At 44.4% G+C, this 27,858-nt stretch overlaps 1 protein-coding gene across 1 annotated transcript; it reads left to right on the plus strand.

Moving 5' to 3' along the window:
- Window positions 1-22,427: 22,427 nt before the first annotated feature.
- LOC109750620 (probable protein phosphatase 2C 7) lies at window positions 22,428-27,143 on the plus strand. Its single transcript, XM_020309583.4, has 8 exons — window positions 22,428-22,949; window positions 24,422-24,549; window positions 24,624-24,722; window positions 24,811-24,969; window positions 25,594-25,680; window positions 25,783-25,874; window positions 26,022-26,096; window positions 26,679-27,143. The coding sequence occupies exons 1-8, from the start codon at window positions 22,624-22,626 to the stop codon at window positions 26,808-26,810; spliced, it is 1,098 nt and encodes a 365-aa protein (XP_020165172.1). The 5' UTR covers window positions 22,428-22,623; the 3' UTR covers window positions 26,811-27,143.
- Window positions 27,144-27,858: the final 715 nt, after the last annotated feature.

Below are 27,858 nucleotides of genomic sequence, written 5' to 3' on the forward strand. Positions count from 1 at the left end.
ACAGAAGAATTATGTCCTTGATGCACCGCTAGGTGACAGACCTATTGCAGGAGCAGATGCAGACGTTATGAACGTTTGGCTAGCTCAATACGATGACTACTTGATAGTTTAGTGCACCATGCTTAACGGCTTAGAATCGGGACTTCAAAGACGTTTTGAACGTCATGGACCATATGAGATGTTCCAGGAGTTGAAGTTAATATTTCAAGCAAATACCCGAGTTGAGAGATATGAAGTCTCCAACAAGTTCTATAGCTAAAAGATGGAGGAGAATCGCTCAACTAGTGAGCATGTGCTCAGATTGTCTGGGTACTACAATCGCTTGAATCAAGTGGGAGTTAATCTTCCAGATAAAATAGTGATTGACAGAATTCTCTAGTCACCATCACCAAGTTAGTAGAACTTCGTGATGAACTATAGTATGCAAGGGATGACGAAAGTAATTCCCGAGCTCTTCGTGATGCTGAAATCGACGAAGGTAGAAATCAAGAAAAACATCAAGTGTTTATGGTTGACGAGACCACTAGTTTCAAGAAAAGGGCAAAGGGAAGAAGGGGAACTTCAAGAAGAATGGCAAGCAAGTTGCTGCTCAAGTGAAGAAGCCTAAGTCTGGTCCTAAGCCTGAGACTAAGTGCTTCTACTGCAAAGGGACTGGTCACTGGAAGCGGAACTACCCCAACTATTTGGTGGATAAGAAGGATAGCAAAGTGAACAAAGGTATATTTGATATACAGATTATTGATGTGTACTTTACTAGTGTTTATAGCAACCCCTCGGTAATTGATACTGGTTCAGTTGCTAAGAGTAGTAACTCGAAACGGGAGTTGCAGAATAAACAGAGACTAGTAAAAGTGAACAAAGGTATATTTGATATACAGATTATTGATGTGTACTTTACTAGTGTTTATAACAACCCCTCGGTAATTGATACTGGTTCAGTTGCTAAAGAGTAGTAACTCGAAAACGGGAGTTGCAGAATAAACAGAGACTAGTAAAAGGCGAGGTGACGATGTGTGTTGGAAGTAGTTCCAAGATTGATATGATCATCATCGCACACTCCCTGTACTTTCGGGATTAGTGTTGAAACTAAATAAGTGTTATTTGGTGTTTGCGTTGAGCATGAATATGATTTGATCATGTTTATTGCAATACGGTTATTCATTTAATTAGAGAACAATTGTTGTTCTGTTTACATGAATAAAACCTTCTACGGTCATACACACCAACGAAAATGGTTTGTTGGATCTCGATCGTAGTGATACACATATTCATAATATTGAAGCCAAAAGATGCAAAGTTAATAATGATAGTGCAACTTATTTGTGGCACTGCCGTTTAGGTCATATTGGTGTAAAGCGCATGAAGAAACTCCATACTGATGGGATTTTGGAATCACTTGATTATGAATCACTTGATGCTTGCGAACCGTGCCTCATGGGCAAGATGACTAAAACGCCGTTCTCCGAAACTATGGAGAGAGCAACAGATTTGTTGGAAATCATAGATACAGATGTATGTGGTCCGATGAATATTGAGGCTCGTAGCAGGTATCATTATTTTCTGACCTTCACACATGATTTGAGCAGATATGGGTATATCTACTTAATGAAACAAAAGTCTGAAACATTTGAAAAATTCATATAATTTCAGAGTGAAGCAGAAAATCATCGTAACAAGAAAATAAAGTTTCTACGATCTGATCGTGGAGAAGAGTATTTAAGTTACGAGTTTGGCCTTCAGTTAAAACAATGTGAAATAGTTTCACTACTCACGCCACCTGGAACACCACAGCATAATGATGTGTCCGAACGTCATAACCGTACTTTATTGGATATAGTGCAATCTATGATGTCTCTTACCAATTTACCACTATCGTTTTGGGGTTATGCATTAGAGACAGCTGCATTCATGTTAAATAGGGCACCATCAAAATCCGTTGAGACGACGCCTTATGAACTGTGGTTTGGCAAGAAACCAAAGTTGTCGTTTCTTAAAGTTTGGGGTTGCGATGCTTATGTGAAAAAGTTTCATCCTGATAAGCTCAAACCCAAATCGGAGAAATGTGTCTTCATAGGATACCCAAAGGAGATAGTTGGGTACACCTTCTATCACAGATCCGAAGGCAAAACATTCGTTGCTTAGTATGGATCCTTTCTAGAGAAGGAGTTTCTCTCGAAAGAAGTGAGTGGGAGGAAAGTAGAACTTGATGAGGTAACTATACCTGCTCCCTTATTGAAAAGTAGTTCATCACAGAAACCAGTTTCTGAGACACCTACACCAATTAGTGAGGAAGTTAATGATGATGATCATGAAACTTCAGATCAAGTTATTACTGAACCTCGTAGATCAACCAGAGTAAGATCCGCACCAGAGTGGTACGGTAATCCTGTTCTGGAAGTTATGTTACTAGACCATGACGAACCTACGAACTATGAAGAAGCGATGGTGAGCCCAGATTCCGCAAAATGGCTTGAGGCCGTGAAATCTGAGATGAGATCCATATATGAGAACAAAGTATGGACTTTGATTGACTTGCCCAATGATCGGCGAGCCATTGAGATTAAATGGATCTTCAAGAGGAAGACAGACGCTAATAGTAGTGTTACTATCTACAAAGCTAGAATTGTCGCAAAAAGGTTTTCGACAAGTTCAAAGTGTTGACTGCGGTAAGAGTTTCTCACTCGTATCTATGCTTAAGTCTGTCCGAATCATGTTAGCAATTGCCGCATTTTATGAAATATGGCAAATGGATAAACAAAACTGCATTCCTTAATGGATTTATTAAAGAAGAGTTGTATATGATGCAACCAGAAGGTTTTGTCGATCCTAAAGGTGCTAACAAAATATGCAAGCTCCAGCGATCCATCTATGGACTGGTGCAAGCATCTCGGAGTTGGAATATACGCTTTGATAAGTTGATCAAAGGATATAGTTTTATACAGACTTGCAGTGAAGCCTGTATTTACAAGAAAGTGAGTGGGAGCACTACAGCATTTCTGATAAGTATATGTGAATGACATATTGTTAATCAGAAATAATGTAGAATTATTCTGCAAAGCATAAAGGAGTGTTTAAAAGGAGTTTTTCAAAGATAGACCTCGGTGAAGCTGCTTACATATTGAGCATCAAGATCTATAGAGATAGATCAAGACGCTTGATAAGTTTTTTCAATGAGTACATACCTTAATAAGATTTTGAAGTAGTTCAAAATAGAACAGTCAAAGAAAGAGTTCTTGCCTGTGTTACAAGGTGTGAAATTGAGTAACACTCAAAGCCCGACCACGGCAGAAGATAGAAAGAGAATGAAAGTCATTCCCTATGCCTTGGCCATAGGTTCTAAAAAGTATGCCATGCTGTGTACCAGATCTATTGTATACCCTACACTGATTTTGGCAAGGGAGTACAATAGTGATCTAGGAGTAGATCACTGGACAGCGGTCAAAATTATCCTTACTGGAATAAGGATATGTTTCTCGATTATGGAAGTGACAAAAGGTTCGTCATAAAGGGTTACGTCGATGCAAGTTTTGACACTAATCTAGATGACTCTAAGTCTCGGTCTAGATACATATTGAAAGTGGGAGCAATTAGCTAAGAGTAGCTCCGTGCAGAGCATTGTAGACATAGAAATTTGCAAAATACATACGGATCTGAATGTGACAGACCCATAGACTAAACTTCTCTCACAAGCAAAACATGATCACACCTTAGTACTCTTTGGGTGTTAATCACATAGCGATGTGAACTAGATTATTGACTCTAGTAAAACCCTTTGGGTATTGGTCACATGACGATGTGAACTATGGGTGTTAATCACATGGTGATGTGAACTATTGGTGTTAAATCACATGGCGATGTGAACTAGATTATTGACTCTAGTTCAAGTGGGAGACTGAAGGAAATATGCCCTAGAGGCAATAATAAAGTATTATATATTTCCTTATATCATGATAAATGTTTATTATTCATTCTAGAATTGTATTAACCGGAAACATAATACATGTGTGAATATATAGACAAACAAGAGTGTCACTAGTATGCCTGTACTTGACTAGCTCGTTAATCAAAGATGGTTATGTTTCCTAGCCATTGACATGAGTTGTCATTTGATTAACGGGATCACCTCATTAGGAGAATGACGTGATTGACTTGACCCATTCCGTTAGCTTAGCACTCGATCGTTTAGTATGTTGCTATTGCTTTCTTCATGACTTATACATGTTCCTATGACTATGAGATTATGCAACTCCCGTTTACCGGAGGAACACTTTGTGTGCTACCAAACGTCACAACGTAAATGGGTGATTATAAAGGTACTCTACAGGTGTCTCCAAAGGTACTTGTTGGGTTGGCGTATTTCGAGATTAGGATTTGTCACTCCAATTGTCGGAGAGGTATCTCTGGGCCCACTCGGTAATGCACATCACTATAAGCCTTGCAAGCATTGTCACTAATGAGTTAGTTGTGGGATGATGTGTTACGGAATGAGTAAAGAGACTTGCCGGTAACGAGATTGAACTAGGTATCGAGATACCGACGATCAAATCTCGGGCAAGTAACATACCGGTGACAAAGGGAACAACGTATGTTGTTATGCGGTCTGACCGATAAAGATCTTCGTAGAATATGTGGGAGCCAATATGGGCATCCAGGTCCCGCTATTGGTTATTGACCGGAGACGTGTCTCGGCCATGTCTACATAGTTCTCGAACCCGTAGGGTCCGCACGCTTAACGTTACGATGACAGTTTTATTGAGTTTTGATGTACCGAAGGAGTTCGGAGTCCCGGATGAGATCGGGGATATGACGAGGAGTCTCGAAATGGTCGAGACGTAAAAATCGATATATTGGACGACTATATTCGGACTTCGGATAGGTTCCGAGTGATTCGGGTATTTTTCGGAGTACCGGAGAGTTACGGGAATTCGTATTGGGCCTTAATGGGCCATACGGGAAAGGAGAGAAAGGCCTCAAAAGGTGGCCGCACCCCTCCCCATGGTCTGGTCCGAATTGGACTAGGGAAGGGGGGCGCACCCTTCCTTCTTTCTCCTTCCCCCTTCCCTTCTCCTACTCCCACAAGGAAAGGAGGAGTCCTACTCCCGGTGGGAGTAGGACTCCCCCCTTGGCGCGCCTCTCCCCTTGGTCGGCCGCCTCCCCCTTGCTCCTTTATATACGGGGGCAGGGGGCACCCCATAGACACAACAATTGATCCTTGAGATCTCTTAGCCGTGTGCGGTGCCCCCCTCCACCATATTACACCTCGATAATACCGTTGCGGAGCTTAGGCGAAGCCCTGCGTCGGTGGAACATCATCATCGTCACCACGCCGTCGTGCTGACGAAACTCTCCCTCAACACTCGGCTGGATCGGAGTTCGAGGGACGTCATCGAGCTGAACGTGTGTAGAACTCGGAGGTGTCGTACGTTCGGTACTTGATCGGTCGGATCGTGAAGACGTACGACTACATCAACCGCGTTGTGATAACGCTTCCGCTGTCGGTCTACGAGAGTACGTGGACAACACTCTCCCCTCTCGTTGCTATGCATCACCATGATCTTGCGTGTGCGTAGGAATTTTTTTGAAATTACTACGTTCCCCAACACTTCATGCATGGCATTAAGCCAATCCGGATCTTCGAGTGCTTCATATACCTTTTGGGGTTCCACACAAGAGACAAACACGTGATGTTCACAATAGTTTGCCAATTGTCTACGAGTGCTTACCCCCTTTTGAATGCTTCCAAGCACATTCTTCATGAGATGACCCTTGGTGGAGAGCTTGGATGCAATCTTGGCGGCACGACGCTCCAATTCCTCCTCGGTGGTGAGTTGAGGAGCGGTCACTTGATCATCTTGAGCGTCGTCTTGAGCTTGTTCTTGATCTTGAACTTGCTCGGAGGAGAGAACTTGACCTTGGGCATCACTTGGTGTGTCAGCACCGTCTTGAGCATGATCTTGCCCTTGGTCTTGTTCATGAGGTTTAGGGCCTTCACTTTGTTCTTCGGAAGCGTGTGGGCCTTGGGTTGGTGATGGCTCCACTTGAGTGGAGCATTGTCCTTCTCCTTCGGCCACAAGGGGTTCCTCAATGGGTAGGATAAAACCAACACCCATTCTTCTTATGGCTTGAGGAGGAATTTCATCACCTACATCACAAGTGCCACTTTGCTCCACTTTGGAGCCGTTATTCTCATCAAACTCCATGTTACACGTCTCCTCAATAAGTCCCGTGGATTTATTGAGGACATGGTAAGCATGAGAGTTTGTAGCATAACCAACAAATATGCCCTCATAAGCTCTAGCCTCAAATTTAGACAACCGAACACCTTTCTTGAGAATGAAACACTTACACCTGAACAACCGAAAGTACTTGAGGTTGGGCTTGTTACCGGTGAGTATCTCATATGGAGTCTTGTTCAAGCCCTTGCGGAGGTAGAGCCGATTGGATGCATGACACGCGGTGTTGATGGCTTCGGCCCAAAAGTTGTATGGAGACTTGAACTCCGCCATCATGGTCCTTGCCGCATCCATCAATGTCCGGTTCTTCCTCTCCGCAACACCGTTTTGTTGACGGGTGTAAGGTGCAGAATATTGATGCTTGATCCCCTCATCACTAAGAAACTCATCCAAGGTGTAGTTCTTGAACTCGGTGCCGTTGTCACTTCTTATTGTCAAGATCTTTGAATTGTGTTGACGTTGGGCTTCATTTGCAAAGTCAATGACGGTTTGTTGGGTCTCACTCTTCCTCTTGAAGAAATACACCCAAGTGTATCTTGAATAGTCATCCACAATCACCAAGCAATACTTCCTACCCCCAAGACTATCAAAGGATGGAGGCCCAAAGAGATCCAAATGAAGGAGCTCCAAAGGCCTCTTCGAGTAAATGAGAGTCGTGGGAGGGTGAGCCTTCTCATGAAGCTTTCCTTCGATACAAGCACTGCAAGCACGATCTTTAGCAAAACTAACGTTCGTTAGTCCACGGACATGGTCCCCCTTGAGAAGACTTTGCAAAGATCTCATATTGACATGGGCTAAACGGCGATGCCAAAGCCATCCCACGTCAACTTTAGCCATTAGGCATGTCGCGGTCTTAGTGGGTCGCTCCGAAAAGTTAATCACATAGAGACCGTTCTCGACATGCCCAACAAAGGCTACTTTAAGAGTCTTGCTCCACAAGAGGGCCACGGTATCAATATCAAAGAAGTTGGCAAAGCCCATGATTGCAAGTTGACGAACAGAAAGTAAATTGTATGCAAGCGACTCAACAAGCATGACCTTCTCGATCGTGAGATCATGAGAAATGACAACTTTGCCGAGTCCCAATACCTTAGAAGACGAGGCATCACCCCACTCGACATTGGTGGGCATAGATGGAATCTTGTGCACGTCCATCACCAAGTCCTTACTTCCGGTCATATGATTTGTAGCTCCACTATCGAGCAACCATGATCCCCCACCGGAAGAAAACACCTACAAGAGATCAATGCTTGGTTTTAGGTACCCATTTTGTAATGGGTCCTTTGATGTTAGTAACAAGGGTCTTAGGAACCCAAATAGACCATTCAATATACTCATGAGGAGAACCAACAAATTTGGCATAAACATGCCCATCACTAGCACGGCATAGCACATAAGAAGGATTAAAGTCGCCGGCTTTGTTGGAAGGGGTGGCATTGCCCTTCTTGACACCGCCACCCTTCGCATTGTTCTTCTTCTCCTTGGAAGCACCCTCTCCCTCCTTCACAAAAGTTTGCTTGAGAGGAGGAGGTCGTTTGGTCTTGTCATTCTTCTTCTTGTTCTTGGGCTTGGGTGCGAACCCAATCCCCTCCTTGGCCACAACTTCCTTTTGATTGCTCAAAAGGTCGTTGAGGTTCTTCTCACCTTGTATGCATGACACAAGGCCTTTCTCAAGTTGCTCCTTCAACTTAGCATTCTCCTCAACAAGATGCACATGCTCACAACAAGGGTTAGTAGCATTTGCATTATCAATTAACTCCATATGAGGAAAGGTGGCTTTCTCCTTAGTTAGCTTCACTTGGAGTTGGTCATGAGACTCCTTGAGGCTAGCATGAACACCCTTCAAGACTTTGTGAGCCTTTTCGAGAATGTCAAACTCCTCTTTGAGTCTAGCAAGATCAACCCCAAGCTTTGCCTTCTCGGAGTTTAGCACACGAGAAACAACAAGAGCATGATCAAGATCTTTCTTTAACTTAGCATGATCATCGTTGTGTGACTCCTCAAGAGCCAAACGAAGATCACGCTCTTCGTCAAGAGCATTGGAAAGATCCGAAATCTCATCGGCATAGTCACGACTATGCCCCTCCATCTTAGAGATGGTATCTTCGTGAGCCTCGATCATGTCATTGGCTTCACCAAGTTGTTCCAAGAGAGCAACGAAGTGCTTCTTGGATTTACCCTTGAGTTTACCCATAAAGGTCTCAAACTCACTCTCCTCCACATTTGTCCCATCATGTTCATCAATGCTATCCGTCGAAGAAGGATGATCAATGATGGTAGTTTTGATGTTGGGGTTACCTTGTTGGTGGCTTTAGCCATGAGGCACTTGGCGGTGATGTTCTCATTGGGTGAGTCGAAGAGAGACATCCGTGGAGCCATTGCAATGGCGACGGAGGCCATGGCAACCGACTCACCATCTTCATCATCGTCATCATCCTCATTGTACTCTTCTTGTACAACCAATGCCTTGGGAGGAGTCTTCTTGGTGAAGTTGCTCTTGTTGGGGAACGACTTGGCCTTGTCCTTTCGGATGAGCTTGCCACCATTGTCTTCCCTCTTCTCGTAAGGGCACTCCGCAACAAAGTGGCTCACATTGCCACAATTGAAGCAAGTCCTCACTCATTGCTTGCCCTTTGCGCCACTTGAATTGTTCTTGTTGAAGTTTAGCCTTGAGTTCTTCTTGCTCCAAAATTGCCTTGAAGCAAGATCCATGTGTTCATGATAGGCATACTTCGTATCTTCGAGATTGCTCTCCTCTTCTTCCTCTTCATCCTCTTCCTCCATACTAACCTTGGCCTTTAGAGCAAGGTTGGGCTTCTTTACTCTTTGAGAGAGAAGAACCGCATTGTCGGCGGTCTTGTCCAAGATGCTCATAGCAACGAACTCATCCAACACTTCACTTGAGGACAAGGTGTGGAAGTCCGGCCTTTGACGAATGACGGAGGACATGGCTTTGTGGTAGGGCATCATTGCCTTGAGGAATTTGTGCTTGATCCAACTGTCATCCGTGTCCTTACTTCCATGATATCGGAGAGAGACTGCGAGTTTGGTTACTCTCCGATAAATCTCACGAGGTTCTTCATCATCTTTCATTGCAAACTCATCGGCTTCATCTTGCACCACTTCATAGTTGGAGCGTTGAATGCTTGCGCTTCCCCGATAGAGGGAAACCACTTGGAGCCAAGCATCTTTGGCCATGGTGTAGGGCTAGAGATGAGGAAGATCTTCGGGTGGGATTGCTTCTTGGATGATGAAGAGAGCATTCTCATTGAATTGATTATCCACGGCTTCTCTAGGAGTGAGGTTACTTTGGTCATGCGGATAGAAACCTTCTTCAATGATTCTCCAAAGATTAGTGTTCACATGATTTAAATGACGCTTAAAACGATAGACCCAAGAATCAAATTCTACATTCTTCTCAATCTTAGGGGCCGGGCCGGCATGATTCAAATGAGTGGAAGGAAGTGGTCCACCATAGACAAGTGGAGGTTCCACATGGGCAAAGATGTCGGTGCCATTTTTACCACTGGAAGAAGGAGCTTTCTCGCTAGTAGCTTCCCCCTTGTCGGAGGTAGCATCCGTCACCTTGTTAGCGGGATCACCCACTTTCAACGGTGCGGTGGAAAGTTTAAGCCCTTCTAAGAATTTATTAAACATGCTTTCGACCTCGGTCGTCATGGAGGTTTTCAATGTGTCCGACGCCACATTGAATTCCTCACGAGAGACCGCGGTTCCCCCATCTCCCGTAGACGAGACCGGATTCACACCGGAGTGCTCCTCCACACCGTCTACGACGTCAACCATACTCTACGGATGGTAAAGTCCTTAATAAAGAGATGAGGCTCTGATACCAATTGAAAGGATCGATATAGTTGACTAGAGGGGGGTGAATAGGCAACTAACAATTTTTAGATTTTCTTTACCAATTTAAACTTTGCATAAAAGTAGGTTGTCTAGATATGCAACTAGGTGAGCAACCTATATGATGCAACAACAATAAGCACACACGTAAGCAAGAGATAAATCACAAATAAGCTTGCACAAGTAAAGGCACGAGATAACCAAGAGCGGAGCCGGTGAAGACGAGGATGTGTTACCGAAGTTCCTTCCCTTTGAGAGGAAGTACGTCTCCGTTGGAGCGGTGTGGAGGCACAATGCTCCCCAAGAAGCCACTAGGGCCACCGTATTCTCCTCACGCCCTCACACAATGCGAGATGCCGTGATTCCACTATTGGTGCCCTTGGAGGCGGCGACCGAACCTTTACAAACAAGGTTGGGGCAATCTCCACAACTTAATTGGAGGCTCCCAACGATACCACGAAGCTTCACCACAATGGACTATGGCTCCGCGGTGACCTCAACCGTCTAGGGTGCTCAAACACCCAAGAGTAACAAGATCCACAAGGGATTAGTGGGGCGATTCAAATTTCTCTTGGTGGAAGTGTAGATCGGGGCCTTCTCAACCAATCCCTAGAGAATCAACAAGTTTGATTGGCTAGGGAAGGAGATCGGGCGAAAATGGAGCTTGGAGCAACAATGGAGCTTGGAGGTGGAAGAGATGGTCAACTAGAGGAGGAAGACACCCCTTATATAGTGGAAGAACAAATCCAACCGTTATCCACCAACTCAGCCTGCGCAGCGCGGTACTACCGCACCTGAGGAGCGGTACTACCGCAGGGGCACGCGGTACTACCGCAGGGCCCCGCGGTACTACGCCCATGCAGCAGAGACCAGAACAGCCTAAAATGCACTAAAGCAGAGGGCGGTAGTACTGCTGGCGCGGTACTACCGCTCCCCCTTGCGGTACTACCGCAAGGCAGGGGCTGTCCAGAGATGGGAAGGCACGGATATAAAAATTACATCCGTGGCTACTTCCGCAGAGTTGGAGTCGATGCAAAAACCCGATGCGGTAGTACCGTAAGCCAGCAGCGGTACTACCGCGCGAGGCGCGGATGTAAAAAATTACATCCGCCCCTTACTGTCGCGTACTTGCGAAACTAAGTCAGGGACCACGGTACTACCGCTTACTAGAAACGGTACTACCGCGGGTGCTTGCGGTACCACCGCACCAGCTGGCGGTACTACCGCAAGGTCCTGCGGTACTACCGCTCTAAGGAGCAGTACTACCGCATGCCCTAGTTCAGCAAGCAAGAGCAATATTTGCATAGACATGGAAAACATAGGATACTCCAAAGGCTAGAGGAAAGGAGGTGTAAAGGAAGATGTGTACGTGATGAATCCACCCAACCTTTCCAACGCGGACCCCCTCTTAATAGTATGGCTCCCCTACGACTCAATACCACCGAAAAGAAACGAAGAGAAACGCCGTCTTCCATAGCCTTCGAGGGGAACCAAATCATATTGTGCTTAGTCAATATATCTGAAATATTCGATGGACATGATTAGTCCGCAAAAGCATTGTCATCAATCACCAAAACCAACTAAGGGATAAAAATGCCCTTACAATAGGGCACCATCGAAATCCGTTGAGACGACGCCTTATGAACTGTGGTTTGGCAAGAAACCAAAGTTGTCGTTTCTTAAAGTTTGGGGTTGCGATGCTTATGTGAAAAAGCTTCAACCTGATAAGCTCGAACCCAAATCGGAGAAATGTGTCTTCATAGGATACCCAAAGGAGACTGTTGGGTACACCTTCTATCACAGAACCGAAGGCAAAACATTCGTTGCTAAGAATGGATCCTTTCTAGAGAAGGAGTTTCTCTCGAAAGAAGTGAGTGGGAGGAAAGTAGAACTTGATGAGGTAACCGTACCTGCTCCCTTATTGGAAAGTAGTTCATCACAGAAACCGGTTCCTGTGACGTCTATACCAATTAGTGAGGAAGTTAATGATGATGATCATGAAACTTCAGATCAAGTTATTACTGAACCTCGTAGGTCAACCAGAGTAAGATCCACACCAGAGTGGTACGGTAATCCTGTTCTGGAGATTATGTTACTAGACCATGACGAACCTACAAACTATGAAGAAGCGATGGTGAGCCCAGATTCCGCAAAATGGCTTGAGGCCATGAAATCTGAGATGGGATCCATGTATGAGAACAAAGTGTGGACTTTGGTTGACTTGCCCGATGATCAGAAAGCCATTGAGAATAAATGGATCTTCAAGAAGAAGACTGACGCTGACGGTAATGTTACTGTCTATAAAGCTCGACTTGTTGCGAAAGGTTTTCGACAAGTTCAAGGGATTGACTACGATGAGACCTTCTCACCCGTAGCGATGCTTAAGTCTGTCCGAATCATGTTAGCAATTGCCGCATTTTATGATTATGAAATTTGGCAAATGGATGTAAAAACTGCATTCCTGAATGGATTTCTGGAAGAAGAGTTGTATATGATGCAACCGGAAGGTTTTGTTGATCCAAAGGGAGCTAACAAACTGTGCAAGCTCCAGCGATCCATTTATGGACTGGTGCAAGCCTCTCGGAGTTGGAATAAACGCTTTGATAGTGTGATCAAAGCATTTGGTTACAGACTTTTGGAGAAGCCTGTATTTACAAGAAAGTGAGTGGGAGCTCTGTAGCATTTATGATATTATATGTGGATGACATATTGCTGATTGGAAATGATATAGAATTTCTGGATAGCATAAAGGGATACTTGAATAAGAGTTTTTCAATGAAGGACCTCGGTGAAGCTGCTTATATATTGGGCATCAAGATCTATAGAGATAGATCAAGACGCTTAATAGGACTTTCACAAAGCACATACCTTGACAAAGTTTTGAAGAAGTTCAAAATGGATCAAGCAAAGAAAGGGTTCTTGCATGTGTTACAAGGTGTGAAATTGAGTAAGACTCAATGCCCGACCACTGCAGAAGATAGAGAGAAGATGAAAGATGTTCCCTATGCTTCAGCCATAGGCTCTATCATGTATGCAATGCTGTGTACCAGACCTGATGTGTGCCTTGCTATAAGTCTAGCAGGGAGGTACCAAAGTATTGCGGTCAAGAACATCCTGAAATACCTGAAAAGGACTAAGGATGTGTTTCTCGTTTATGGAGGTGACAGAGAGCTAGTCGTAAATGGTTACGTTGATGCAAGCTTTGACACTGATCCGGACGATTCTAAATCGCAAACTGGATACGTGTTTACATTGAACGGTGGAGCTGTCAGTTGGTGCAGTTCTAAACAAAGCGTCGTGGCGGGATCTACGTGTGAAGCGGAGTACATAGCTGCTTCGGAAGCAGCAAATGAAGGAGTCTGGACGAAGGATTTCATATCCGATCTAGGTGTCAGACCTAGTGCATCGGGTCCAATGAAAATCTTTTGTGACAATACTGGTGCAATTGCCTTGGCGAAGGAATCCAGATTTCACAAGAGAACCAAGCACATCAAGAGACGCTTCAACTCCATACGGGATCTAGTCCAGGTGGGAGACATAGAAATTTGCAAGATACATACGGATCTGAATGTTGCAGACCCATTGACTAAGCCTCTTCCACGAGCAAAACATGATCAGCACCAAGGCTCCATGGGTGTTAGAATCATTACTGTGTAATCTAGATTATTGACTAGTGCAAGTGGGAGACTGAAGGAAATATCCCCTACAGGCAATAATAAAGTTATTATTTATTTCCTTATATCATGATAAATGTTTATTATTCATGCTAGAATTGTATTAACCGGAAACATAATACTTGTGTGAATACATAGATAAACAGAGTGTCACTAGTATGCCTCTACTTGACTAGCTCGTTGATCAAAGATGGTTATGTTTCCTAGCCATTGACATGAGTTGTCATTTGATTAACAGGATCACATCATTAGGAGAATGATGTGATTGACTTGACCCATTCCGTTAGCTTAGCACTCGATCGTTTAGTATTCTGCTATTGCTTTCTTCATGACTTATACATGTTCCTATGACTATGAGATTATGCAACTCCCGTTTACCGGAGGAACACTTTGTGTGCTACCAAACGTCACAACGTAACTGGGTGATTATAAAGGTGCTCTACAGGTGTCTCCAAAGGTACTTGTTGGGTTGGCGTATTTCGAGATTAGGATTTGTCACTCCGATTGTCGGAGAGGTATCTCTGGGCCCACTCGGTAATGCACATCATTATAAGCCTTGCAAGCATTGCAACTAATGAGTTAGTTGCAGGATGATGTATTACGGAACAAGTAAAGAGACTTGCCGGTAACGAGATTAACTAGGTATTGAGATACCTACGATCGAATCTCGGGCAAGTAACATACCGATGACAAAGGGAACAACGTATGTTGTTATGCGGTCTGACCGATAAAGATCTTCGTAGAATATGTAGGAGCCAATATGGGCATCCAGGTCCCGCTATTGGTTATTAACAAGAGAGGTGTCTCGGTCATGTCTACATAGTTCTCGAACCCATAGGGTCCGCACGCTTAACGTTCGTTGACGATATAGTACTATGAGTTATGTATGTTGGTGACCGAATGTTGTTCGGAATTTTGGATGAGATCACGGATATGACGAGGAACTCCGAAATGGTCCGGAAGTAAAGATTGATATGTGGATAGTAGTGTTTGATCTCCGGAAAGGTTCCAGAATCCATCGGAAGGGGTTTCGGATGTTTCCCAAAATGTTTGGGCACAAGAACACTTTATCTGGGCCAAAGGGGAAAGCCCACGAGGTTTTTGGAAAGCGCAAAATGAAGTTTTGCGGAGTCCAGGGGCCAGACGCCAGGGTCCCTGGCGTCTGGGTCCAGACGCCGGAAACCCTGGCGTCTGGCCCTGGAGTCCGAGAAGGACTCTTGCCTTTCAGGTGAAGCCGACTTTGTGGAGGTTTTCACTCCAAGTTTCGACCCCAAGGCTCAACATATAAATAGAGGGGTAGGGCTAGCACCCAAGACATATCAAGAAACACCAAGCCATGTGCCGGCAACCCCGTCTCCTCTAGTTTATCCTCCGTCATAGTTTTGTAGTGCTTAGGCGAAGCCCTGCGAAGATTGTTCTTCACCAACACCGTCACCACGCCGTCGTGCTGCCGGAACTCATCTACTACTTCGCCCCTCTTGCTGGATCGAGAAGGCGAGGAGGTCACCAAGCCGAACGTGTGCAGAACTCGGAGGTGCCGTGCTTTCGGTACTTGGATTGGTCGGATCGTGAAGACGTACGACTACATCAACCGCGTTGATATAACGCTTCCGCTTACGGTCTACGAGGGTACGTAGACAACACTCTCCCCTCTCGTTGCTATGCATCACCATGATCTTGCATGTGCGTAGGAAATTTTTGAAATTACTACATTCCCCAACAGCCCTTGATTGTTTCCGAGATGCTGGTCTGCTACAATTTGTGAGTGATAAAGAGCACTGGAACGAAGAGCTTCTGCTGCAATTCTATGCCACCCTCCACATTCGCGGCTACAACAGGGATCCGAAGACATGGATCCTTGAGTGGATGACAGGCAATGTACATCACGAAGCCAAAGCTCTTGATATTATTGAGCTCACTGGCCTGCCCACTCCAGGTGAACTCTTTGAACCTGGTTGTCAGCTTCACCACAATGCTTTGGAGAGCATCTTCCAGAAGCCTGAGACCAACATGAGCCAAATGCTGAGCATGATGAAGCCACTACCACGCGATGCTGAATATCCAATGGAATTCTTTGTTGAAGACCTAGAGTATCTGCCCCGCACTATTTATCATATTATCAGGCGAACTCTATGGCCTATCAAGGGACATTCTCCTGCAGCAAAGCTTGAAGGAGCAATGAAGACATTGGTTTTCTATATCTTCAATGGCATCAACTTCAATGCTCAAGACTTCTTCATCGGGCAATTGGCTGCATCTGGCTCTGATCTCTTTGGTCCGAAGTTCTACGCTCCATGGGTTATGCGCCTTGTCAAGCTTCACTCTGCTGTCAACTATCAGCCGTCTGCGCGCAATTATCTGATATTATTGCCAGAGGTTGATCTGTCTGTCGAAGCCATATACCCAGAACCTGCCAAGGAGCCCATTTATCTTCACAACGCTGATCACCAAAGCTTCACTCAGCCCATTGAAGGAGTTCTGGCTGCCACTCGTGTTTATCCTTTGGCTGGCAATACACGTGCACCTCATCATGCCCATACTGAAGCCACTGAAAGCACAATTGCTCAAAGGCCTTGAAAGCGTTCTCGTGTTCTCAATGACCGAGAGCATCTCGTTGCCTTGCATCAAAAGCAAGATAAGCATCACGACTAGCTGAAGCGTCAGATGCAAAGCCTCTTGGTGGATGTCAACCGCATTCGCAACCTTGCCACCAAGAATGCTTTTGTCACTCACGAAACCTGTAGGAGGTCGTGGAAGAGTCTAACATTGCTCAGTGCCGAAGCCGATCTTCAAGACGATGGCTTCACACAGAGATTCAAATTTGACTCCACTCCTCCCAGGAATGTTGTCTTGCGTCGGACTCCCTCACTTGAAGACTCTGACTATTCATCCTCAGCTGCAACTGTTAATGCCAGAGTCATTGATGATGAAGATGATGCTACTTCACCACCTCCAACTTCGGCGCGTATCGACACTGCACCAAGTTCTTCTGCACCACCGAACCTCAACGACGACCCTGCTGCTTCACCTACTCCTCATGGGAACGAGTAGAGGCTCTATGTCTTCAAACCTTTTTGGTCCTTACTGACAAAAGGGGGAGAAGCATATGAGTTGATAGTCTTCAAGCGGGTCCATTTGGGTGGTTGCTATACTTTTGCCAAGTGCTTACAACTCTCACTTTTGATACTTCTGGTTCTTTGAGTTGTAACACTTAAACTTGATGGTCGTCTGCTACTTTTTCTGCTATTCTGTGATGCGATGATAAATTCCGCATGTGCGATGATAAATCCCGCACGAAGTCATATTGCAGACGTCCATTTTTTATTATGCATGTCATTATCTTCGTTATATCTTATCATGCATGAATTGCCTTCATAAGTTGAAGAGAACCTCCACAAGTACAACCTGCCATGTGCATTTGCATTCCAAAAGCAAAATACTTATATGCGCATCTTCAGGGGGAGCCTTTTGCTACTTATGAAGACAATACCTAAATTCCTCACAATTTCACATACTTTTATCCCCGTTGAAAACTTCAACCAGTTTGTCATCAATCACCAAAAAGGGGGAGATTGTAAGTGCATCTAGTGCCACCGCTAGTTGGTTTTGGAGTATTGACGACAAACCTGGTTGAGGGACTAATGTGTTTGTGAGAATTGCAGGATAACACAGGTAGTAGTCCCTCATTAATTCGGTTTACCTACCGGAGATGACCCCTAAAAATGTATGAAGACATTGATGACAATGGTGGTATGTGAAGACAATCACATCGAAGCTTATGACTCGAGAAGACATTCACGTGAAGACTATGGAGTGCGAAGACATAGTTGTTTCGTAGTTTCCTTTTCTTCTTTATTGATTCATAGGAACCACCGTACTGTTAAGTGGGGTCCAAGTGAACAAAGTCAGAGTGACTGAAGTGATGCTCAACCAAATCCTATGTCTTTGAGCGAAGACAATGAGAGCAAATCTTATCCAGAGGCGGATGAGTCAGCTTTACTTGTAGCCCAAGTCAAGCTGCCGCGTGTGTTTGAAATCTGACCGTTGGAACACATCTCAGTTCCTTAGTGACCCAGGGTCATTTCGGACAAATAAGGTCGGGTTTCCTAGTGGCTATAAATAGCCCACCCCCTACACCATAAATTGGTGGCTGCTCAGAGTGAGTGCACGGCTTTTGTCGTTTGAGAGCAACCCACCTCGAAGCTTTTGAGAGAGGGAAATCCTTGCGAGGACAAAGCCCAAAACACCCAGAGCCAAAGAGTGTTAGGCATAACTGAAGTCTTTCTGTCTGCGTGACCTGAAGACTTGTTACACTTGAGGACTGTGAATCCTCCAGCCGGTTAGGCGTCGTGTTCTGAGCATCCAAGAGTCATTGTGGATTGCCGGTGAACGAAGTCTGTGAAGGTTTGGAAATCTACCTTGAAGACTTACCAGAGTGATTGGGCGAGGACTGGGTGTCCTTAGCTCAAGGGGAATAAGGTGAAGATGCGGTCTTCTGAGTTGAATCTCAGCCTCCCTAACCAGACGTACAGTTGTCACAGCAACTGAAACTGGTCCAACAAATCCTTGTCCTCACCAAGCGACTGGTTCTATCTTCTCCCTCTCTTTACTTACAGTTTGTCTTCGTGAAGTCATTGCCTGCTTGTGTTACCTGTTTGACTTCACTGTGTGACTACTATTGTTGTTTGGCTTCATACTATCTTCCATCCTGATCATTACTACCTAGTTGCTATTAGTCTTCGTGCTTTCAGTTCATTGAATACTTGACTGTGGCCTGCCTAGTGTAGTCTACCTTCCGCTGCATGTTAATAGGTTCATTTCTATTGTTTGTCTTTGAAACTTCCATGTTTTGAAGACTTTCATAAAAATCGCCTATTCACCCCCCCTCTAGTCGATAACTAGCACTTTCAGAGGCCTCCTTTGGTTTGGAGGATTTTGTAGGAATTTCATAGGATAGGATTTTGGTAGGAAAAAAATCCTTTAAAGCCCTTTGGTTTGTAGGAATGAAATCTTATTTTTATGGAGGAATTCTTTCTATCCTCCACATTTCATAGAAAAGTAAACATTAGCCTAGACTCAATGAAAAAAATCCTATGAAGTGAATAAAAGGACATCTCCTTTCCTATTCCTACCCATAGGATTTGAGATGCATGTCATCTCATTTCCTATGACTTTTCTATTCCTATGATTTCCCTACCATATGAACCAAAGGAGGCCTATTTGTTTTTCCAAACACCTCCCCTAAGCACCTTGTGTTATCGTATAAATGTATTGCTAAGTCTCTTCCATCAGATCCGTCTTTTGGTTGCATTGGCTAGAACATGCACTTCTACACCTTACATTGGACAAAGCCTAAGAAGACGTTCGAAACAACTGTTTCCAGCGAGCCAAGCTGAGTTGAGCGCAAAAGGGGGCTCGATGTACGTGGCGATGTAGGGAGGAATGTGCACGGAGATGGCTGGACACCAAAATATGGCGCAAGATGGCACGAAGCCCAACATCACCCCTATTTACTCGCTCACTCTAGCGCTTGAACAAATCAAGCCTCAGTTCTAGGGACCGGCAGCAACTCGGGTCTGTGGAAGCGGCGGCGACGATTACTTCGATCTTCGGCAGCAAGACCTACTTCTCCCCTTCATCTCTAACTCCATCTCGTCCTCCTCATCTTCGCCATGGGCGGGTCGTTGGCTCCAAAGTGGAAGCAGCATACAATCCCCTTCTTATGTTAGTTCGTTAGGTACAATGTTGGTCGATTTCACCATTGTTTACCGCAACACTAATGTCACCATTAGGTCGTTATGGACGAACGAATGAACCTAGTTGTTCACGCAACAACACTCATAGTTGTGATTCAGGCCCAGCTCATGTTGGTCCACAAGAGAAGAGATTTGTTCGTCGGAGTGATAAACCTATCATCCGTTATGGTCCAATGTTAATCCGAGATAGGGAGAATATGGCGGATCTGAGTTACATCTACAACAACAACACCATAGAGGTTGTGAACATGCTTCGAATCCGAAGAACACCTTTTTTCTATGCTTGTGGAGACACTTAGGAACAGAGGGCAGCTAGAAGATAGCATCCACACCTCTGTGGAAGAGCAAGTTGTCATGTTTTTTCATGTTGTAGGTCATAATCGGTGGTAGAAGGTTATGCATATCACATTCAGGAGATCCATGGACACCATTTTCAGGTGTTTCAAGCAAGTCACGTAATGCTATTGGGGAGCTTAGAGGAAAGATGATCAACCACCAAGCGGGCACACTCCTAACAAGGTTCGTACGAGCCCAAGATGTTATCGTATTTCAAGGTGAGCATTACTCGTAGTTCATGCCATAACATGCTTGTAATGTTGTCATAGAGCAGTAACAATATGTTTTCATGCCATCACATGATTGTATTGGCGCAATAGATGATACTTCATATATTGCATCACAATTTTAGATGGTAAATATTACACTTTTACGCTTTTTCAGCAATCTTTGCATCAATTAATTATGGTTTATCTTAAAATGTAAAGAATTGAAGAATTATTTCCCAAAGAGAGGATGGAAATTGGACATTCGTGAAGAAAGTGCACTATCAAAGCCCCCAAAAGGATTGATTGTAGCAACGAGAGTAATAAGAACTTGAAAGTAAAGAACATAAATCAAGGACTGTAAAAAAAGGGTCATTAAAAATGTAAAAAAAACTGATACATTAAAAGGCAAAAGGAAAACATAATTTACAACTGCCATGCTCTATTTTATAAAGAATGTCATGCTAAACTTTAAAAAATGTTTTATCTAGATAAGTCTAATAAATTTTCCATGGTCCAAACACAGTTTTTTTGTTGCAAAAAACAAAAATGTCACCCTCTTAATAGTATAACTATCATCCATTTAATAATAAAAATACCTCCGTCTTAACTCTTAATAATAAAAATGCCATGCTCTCAAATAATAAAACTGCCATCTTGTTCTTAATAAAACGGGCATCCTGCTAAAAATAAACTGCCATGTTATCAATAATAAATCTCTTAATAATAAAACTGTCATCCTCTTAATAATAACTAGCATATGTGCCCGTGAGTTGCAACGGGGAAAAAATACACACTCATTCACACTCAACGACATCAACAAATCCCTTGAAATATTTCACATTGTCGTACGAGAAACAACATGATAAGTGGTGTTGTACGAAGGCATAAGGGTAGGATGATATTTTAAGTATACTAAAGTATGTCCAATTTATTAGACACACCGTTAGCACACGTGCATCCCTTGCGTTGTCAATATTAGATTTTATAAGAGCATCAGACTATCCTATCTAGTCAATTCAAATAAGTACAAAACATATATAATATGCATTTTTAATATACACCATATAAAGAAAAGTATTAACTAAGGGTGCACCCTAAACATAATTTTAGAAAATAATAACATGCAGGTTAATAGCATATTTGGAATTTATACATTTTTCTGAATGATTTACATATATAACATGTTTAATTTGGATTTAGGATTTGAAATGTACGATTTTTTAAAGCATTTAAATCTGTCAAAAAGAAAAAAGTTTAAAAATAGAGTAGCTGGGCCGAAACTGCAAGATTGTGCACAAATGGGCTTGAGCTAGGCAATTTTATCCTACGCCAACGAAAATTGAAGAGAAAATGCACGAAAAAGGAAGAACCAGGATTCAAACTCGGGTCTCCTCTTTGGAGATATTAGGCTCAATCAACCAGACTACTTTGATGGATGTGAAACATTTGGGGCCTCGCTGTAAATAAAAAATAAAGCCACCGGCGACTTAGAAGGAAAAATGAATCTTTTTTTTCACTTATCGGTGGCATAGGGGGTAATTACTGATAACTTCAGGGGGTAAATTTGACGACGGGCAGATAGAAGCAATAGTCTCTTTATTATTAGGTAGAGATTTTAATGGTATTAATAATAAAAATTTCATGATCTTATAATAATAAAAGTGTCATGCTCTGCGAACCAACCTGTGGTTGGATGGTTAGAGGGACCGTGGTATCTTCAACCCACCAGGGTTCAAATCCTGGTGCTCGTATTTATTCCTGAATTTATTTCAGGATTTCCGACGATGCGCATTCAGTGGGAGGAGATGTTTCCGTCGATGACGAGGCGCCTACGGTGACTTCGTAAATCTCAAGATGATATGTCGGCTCAGTCTTTCGGAGGTGCTCATAGGAGTAGGGTGTGCGTGTGTGCGTTCATAGGGGTGAGTGTATGCGCGTGTATATGAGAGCTTGTGTCTGTACTGATGTTCAAAAAAAAGTGTCATGCTCTTAATAATAAAAATTTCATGTGAGAAAGTAAAAATATATATTCAAAATTGCCATGAAGAAGTGAATTTTTTTCCAAAAGCAAACCAACAACCGAACCGGTGAACTGCGGTCCGACGGTAAAAACCTGACCAGACAGCCTTACCGAATCGATTATTTTTTTGAGTCTTTAAAACTATGCTACTTTTTTTTGAGTCTTTAAAACTAGCCTATTTTTTTTTTTTGAGGGGGTTTAAAACTATGCTACTAATTCCTTCGTTTTAATTTCCTTTGAACGATGAGCCCTTAGCTGGGCCTTCAGGCTTCAGGCCTCATTTCGCAGCGGAACTGACTGGGCCAAGCCTAGCCGGTCGTCCAAGCCAGCTCGCGGCGATCGGGCGAGCCGGAGCCGCAGAACCGAACGGGGAACAGGGGCTCGATTTCTTCCAAGAAGCAGAAGGCGGATCGGGAATTCACGCCCGGACTCCCGTTCCCATCGGTTCAACTCGCTCCCCGCCGCCTACAGCTCACCCACGCCCGCCACCCTCCTCCGGAGAAGCGTGATTTTGGGGCATTAGAGGCAATTGAGATGGTGCCCGATGGCAGCGTCAAGGACCAGGAGGCCTCGAGCTCCTCGTCTCCACCCGCCGCGGCGATAGCGAGGGCGGCACGGCCGCCTAGGCCAGTGAGCTTTAAGACTAAGAGGATCGTGTGGCACCCGCTGAAGCACCGCCGGTTCCGCGTGGGGGCCACCAAGACGATGGTCGAGGCCTCATCGTCCGCTCAGGCGGTAAGGGGAGCCAGAGACCAGGCGGTAAGGGGAGCCAGAGAGGTGGGGGAGGCGACCACGGCGGCGGCGGCCATGGGGTCGCCCAAGGAGGACGAGAAGGGGCACATATGCGGCGGCTGGAAGAGGTAACATCATGCTTGGATGACCCTACTGTTCTCTAGGTCCTATGCTAGATTTTGTTAGAATCTTTATTGATTAAAACATGCAGTGAGAGGATCTAGGCCAAACAATGGCATTGCTTCCCTGTGGTAAGATGGTCACTAGGAAAAGGAAATACATAGCTTGGTTCCTCGTCACTCGTTATCGCTGGTTGCCGCATTTGTAGATTATATGCTTACATGATTATAGAGAAACCCCTCATTTAGTTAGCTTAACTAGTGCTCTTCTCTAATTTTTAACTCTTGTATAGAGGGACCGCCGGCGAAGTCCGCGCGCGCCCCCAGGGAAGGTGGCGGCGGGGCGTTTCCCCTCTCCGCGGCGTTGCGCATGCATGCGCTGCCTGCGTCGCCTCGGGCGCGGGCGAGATGCAGGGCCGCGGGAGTGGCTTCAGCGCGGGGAGAGGCCGGATCCTGGCCGGCTTGGCCGGATCTAGCTTCTCCGCCCCCGTTGGCCGCCCTCGATGGGGTTCGGTGGTTTCGTTCCGGCGGCCAGCGAGGGCTGGATCCCGGGGCGGCGGCTCCGGACGGCGGAGGATGTGTCGGCGGCTGTGGACTCGCGACGGGCGACGCGGCGGCCGCGGTGGTGGACGATCCGTGCACAAGACGCTTGATGGTGGCCATTGGAACAGATCTGGGTGAAGACCTGCTCGCGACTGCTGCCAAGGCCGGCAATGGCGGCACTATTCGGTGTCGTTCCCTTGTTGAAGGCATCGCTGTTGAGAAGTTCCAGGCCACTATCTGCTACCTTCGGGGGAAACCCTAGATCAGTAGATCAGATGACGGCGGCATTATTGTGTCGTTTCCCTCTTGTGGCGTCAATCTTGGAGGGGTACACGGGCTCGAGGGACCAGTGGACGGAATAATTGGTGGAGCGGTGATTCATCCTGCACATTAATGGTGGTGTTTCTCGGCGGCGTGGCGCAGTGAAGACTCGACGCCCGATGTGTGGCGAGGGACTCGCGCAGGAGGGTGACGCTATCAGGCGTCGTGGTGGCGTCGATGGCAGAGAGGCCGGGCAAGGTGGTGCGGCAGTACAGCACTGAAGATGGATTGGTGGCAGGAGGCTGCGGCGGCCTCAGACCCGGCAGGCGTCCTGGTTGAGGAGTGTGCCGGACTGGTAGGTGCCCCATACCCGGTAGGCGTCCTGGTTGGGACCTCAGGTCTTAGATGTTTAGGTTTTGTTGCGATGTCTGTTTGGTATTAGGCCCAGACTATCAGCGCCCCTTCATCATTTGGATAGGAGTTGCGACAGTTGTTGCTTAGACTGTGGCTTTAGTCTTACTGTTGTATCACTTTGTAAGGTCTTGTGAGAATAATTAATAAAGTGGCCGTATGCATCACCCAGATGCAGAGGACGGGGGTCCTCCTCCTTTTCTAAAAAAAAAACCATCTTCTATTATATTCCTTAATTCTCCCCTTGCGAACATCTGTGGTTGCAGTGAGGATGGAAGTTTGTATTGTGGATATTCTAGCTTGAGAGGGAGAAGAGCAAGTATGGAAGACTTCTACGATATGAGATCATCTAAAATGGGTGCTAAAAACATAAACCTTTTTGGAGTATTTGATGGTGAGAAATTCACTGTTCAAACACTTCATTGTGTCCCGTTTATTGTTCAGACTAAAGTTATTTTGTCATCACAGGACATGGTGGTTCATGTGCCGCTGAGTATCTCAAGGAGCACTTATTTGAAAATCTCCTGAAACACCCCTCTTTCATTACTGATACAAAAACAGCAATAAGTATGATGTTTACTCATGAGCATTACTTCAAAATCATTCAGTGCATCTAGCAGGGTAATCGACCATAGTAACTAATGGTAATTCCCAGGTGAGAGCTATACGAAGACTGACTCAGATTTCTTGGATGCTGAAACCAATATTCATAGAGAGGATGGGTCAACTGCATCAACAGCAATTTTTGTTGGCAACCATCTCTATGTGGCAAATGTTGGCGATTCACGGGCTGTAATATCGAAGGCGGGCAAAGGTGTGTTTTTTAGCCGGAACTTTTATCCCAGTTAATGTTGACCATGTATTATATTTTATTGTAATAAATCACTTCATAACTTTCTAGGATAATTGTTTGCATACATTACCTATTATCGTGATCCTGGTGTGTTATTTTAAATTTGCGATGAATCTCATTGCGACGGAGTATCATGTAGCAGATAAATGTTTTTTAGAGTTGGTATTTTCGCCGTATCATGTCAGTAATGCACACTAGTTAATTTTACATTCACTTTTCTTTGTCAAATGAGGTACTGGATAGATCGTGTTTCAAGAATGTAAATGGGTGGAAACTGGTAGTGGATAACGTGAAATATCCAGTGTTTGCATTTGAGAAAATGTGTATATATGAAACAGCACAACTGAAAATGCATATGGGAAACACGAAGACTGAATAGGAGCTATGTCTCGTAACATTTCAACGCTGATAGTATTTTGTTGGATAATGCATTTATGTCGCAGTTGCTTAAATTTCGTGGTTGGCTTACAACCATTTAAATATCTGGTGATTATATTGCATGAGCAGCTTATCTACCAGTATCTGTTGATATTGGAATATTCATATAACATATTGGTAAATCAGTTCGGTTTATCTTCTTTGCAGCTATTGCGCTCTCTGATGATCACAAACCAGACAGAAGCGACGAGCGGGAACGGATTGAAAATGCTGGAGGAGTTGTTACATTTAGTGGTAAGCCTGACACTAGTTATGTGATGATTTACTTTGTTGAAAACCAATCACGTGTTTGTTGAAATATCTATTAGCTGATAATGCCAAATGTTTGTTTTGCAGGAACATGGAGGGTAGGTGGTGTACTTGCCATGTCTCGGGCATTTGGAGATCGTTTGTTGAAGCCGTTTGTTGTTGCAGAGCCTGAGATTCAGGTGATCTTGCGATACTCATTAACTTGCTGTTGTTTATACCGACTGCAAAGATACCATTACACAATAATGCCCTAGGTCCTGATAGATGTCATGTATGCACTTGGCCACAGGGCAATTTACCTGAGTATTTGCAAAATATTTTGTCAGGAACAAGAAATAGATGATGAATTGGAGTATCTGATTTTGGCTAGTGATGGCCTGTGGGACGTGGTGTCAAATGAGGTCAGTATACCATAATACTCCATTCGTTCACAAATATAAGATGTTCTAACTTTTTTCTGAAACAGACGTTTTAGTGTTTGTTCACTCATTTCAGTCGTATGTAGTCCATATTGAAATATCCAAAACATCTTATAGTATTTGTGAACGGAGGGAGTACCAAATTTCATGCACAGCTGCACACACATTTTATTTTCCATTTCTTTGCGCCATGACTACCAATAGTGAAATCTCCGGTGCACTTTCTTTGTTGCATTATATATTGTAGTATGAGTTGTGGCAAATAGGGATTTGTATATGTCGTACCGACATGTGATGTATTGAACTTGACATGTCTAGTGCGCCATTGTCAAGACGCGGTGATGCAAACTAATTTGCTTTGAGCCTTATTCGGTCAGTTAATATACTATTGAAAAAGCATGGCTTCAGGATTGACAATTCGTTGACTTGTGCAAAGTTACCATCTCTTATTCTCTTCAGGCAAGAAGAAAATGATTTTCTTGCCAGCAGCTCGTTTGATTTTGCATTTAAAACTGTTATTCCTTGCTAAACTTGTGCTCATATATAATAAATGTGGTTTTGCAGCACGCCGTTGCATTTGTGAAGGAGGAGGTGGGCCCTGAAGCTGCGGCCCGAAAGCTGACACAGATCGCTTTTGCGCGTGGGAGCACCGACAATATAACATGCATAGTTGTAGAGTTTCACCGTGCCAAATAAGTGACCGAGGTTGATTTTCTTATTTCTTTTTAGCTTATTACTAGCACATATGCCCGTGCGTTGCAACGGGATGTGAATCGAGGCTCGGGGACATATGATCCTATTCTTCCTTAGATAGCATGTCAAACTGCCTTTAGGATCCTACGCACATCAGATAGCATTGTTGGTCTTCATTTACAATTAATCAGGGGTGGCAAGGTTGAAGCTCGCGGATGTATGTGCTTTTGTACAGAGCAAATGCATGTTGCTATGAATCAGGAGTGGCAAGGTCGACAAACTGGGTCACGGGAGACATGTTGCTGATGACAATAACAATGGACCGATTGATAGTTGGGTTATTCAAAATGGTAGTTCGGAACATGAAACATGACCCGAGTCAATTGATCTGGGTGAATAACACAAACTTCAGATTATTAGTGCATACTGAAATTTAAAAGTATAATACGAATAAAATAACATTATTCATTGTCACTTATGATGCCACGGCCTGAATAGATTTTGTGTCATGCAACTTGACATCATCGGTCAAACATAGTACGTGCTAGATATATCATTGATTACTGTTTAGACATCTGGATAGTGAAGATTGCTCACATATGTCAAACTATAGTTTTTATATAGTGGACACTAAGAAATTTACAACCTTACTAATAGGCATGACAAGAGGAATTTAAACTTTTCTGTAAAGAAAAGCAGCAATACAATATTTTGATATTTCAAAGAAAGCTAAATTTCATCGGCTTGAAAGTGGGCGGCGTTTCTAGATCAAAGCTTGAAAGGCAAGAGATATGGGGTGGAGCTGGTGGCGTGGAGGTTGGGCCTGATCCTGCCTTGGAGGGACAAGACGACTGGACGAGCTCTCCTCACTCCGCCGCAATCGGCGTCGTGCTTCTGCGACTCCGCTCCACGAGCGCGGCGTGGTATGGCCGATGTAGGAGAGGAGACGGGATGGAGGTGGGGTGAGCTGATGCTTCTTTGATCCAGCGCTCGATGGGAGAGGACAAAGGAGGACAGAGCTCCGCCTGCCGCGCCCATCCTCGAATCCGCC

This window comes from Aegilops tauschii, chromosome 3 (assembly GCF_002575655.3).
Source record: "Aegilops tauschii subsp. strangulata cultivar AL8/78 chromosome 3, Aet v6.0, whole genome shotgun sequence".
Classification (NCBI taxonomy): domain Eukaryota; kingdom Viridiplantae; phylum Streptophyta; class Magnoliopsida; order Poales; family Poaceae; genus Aegilops; species Aegilops tauschii.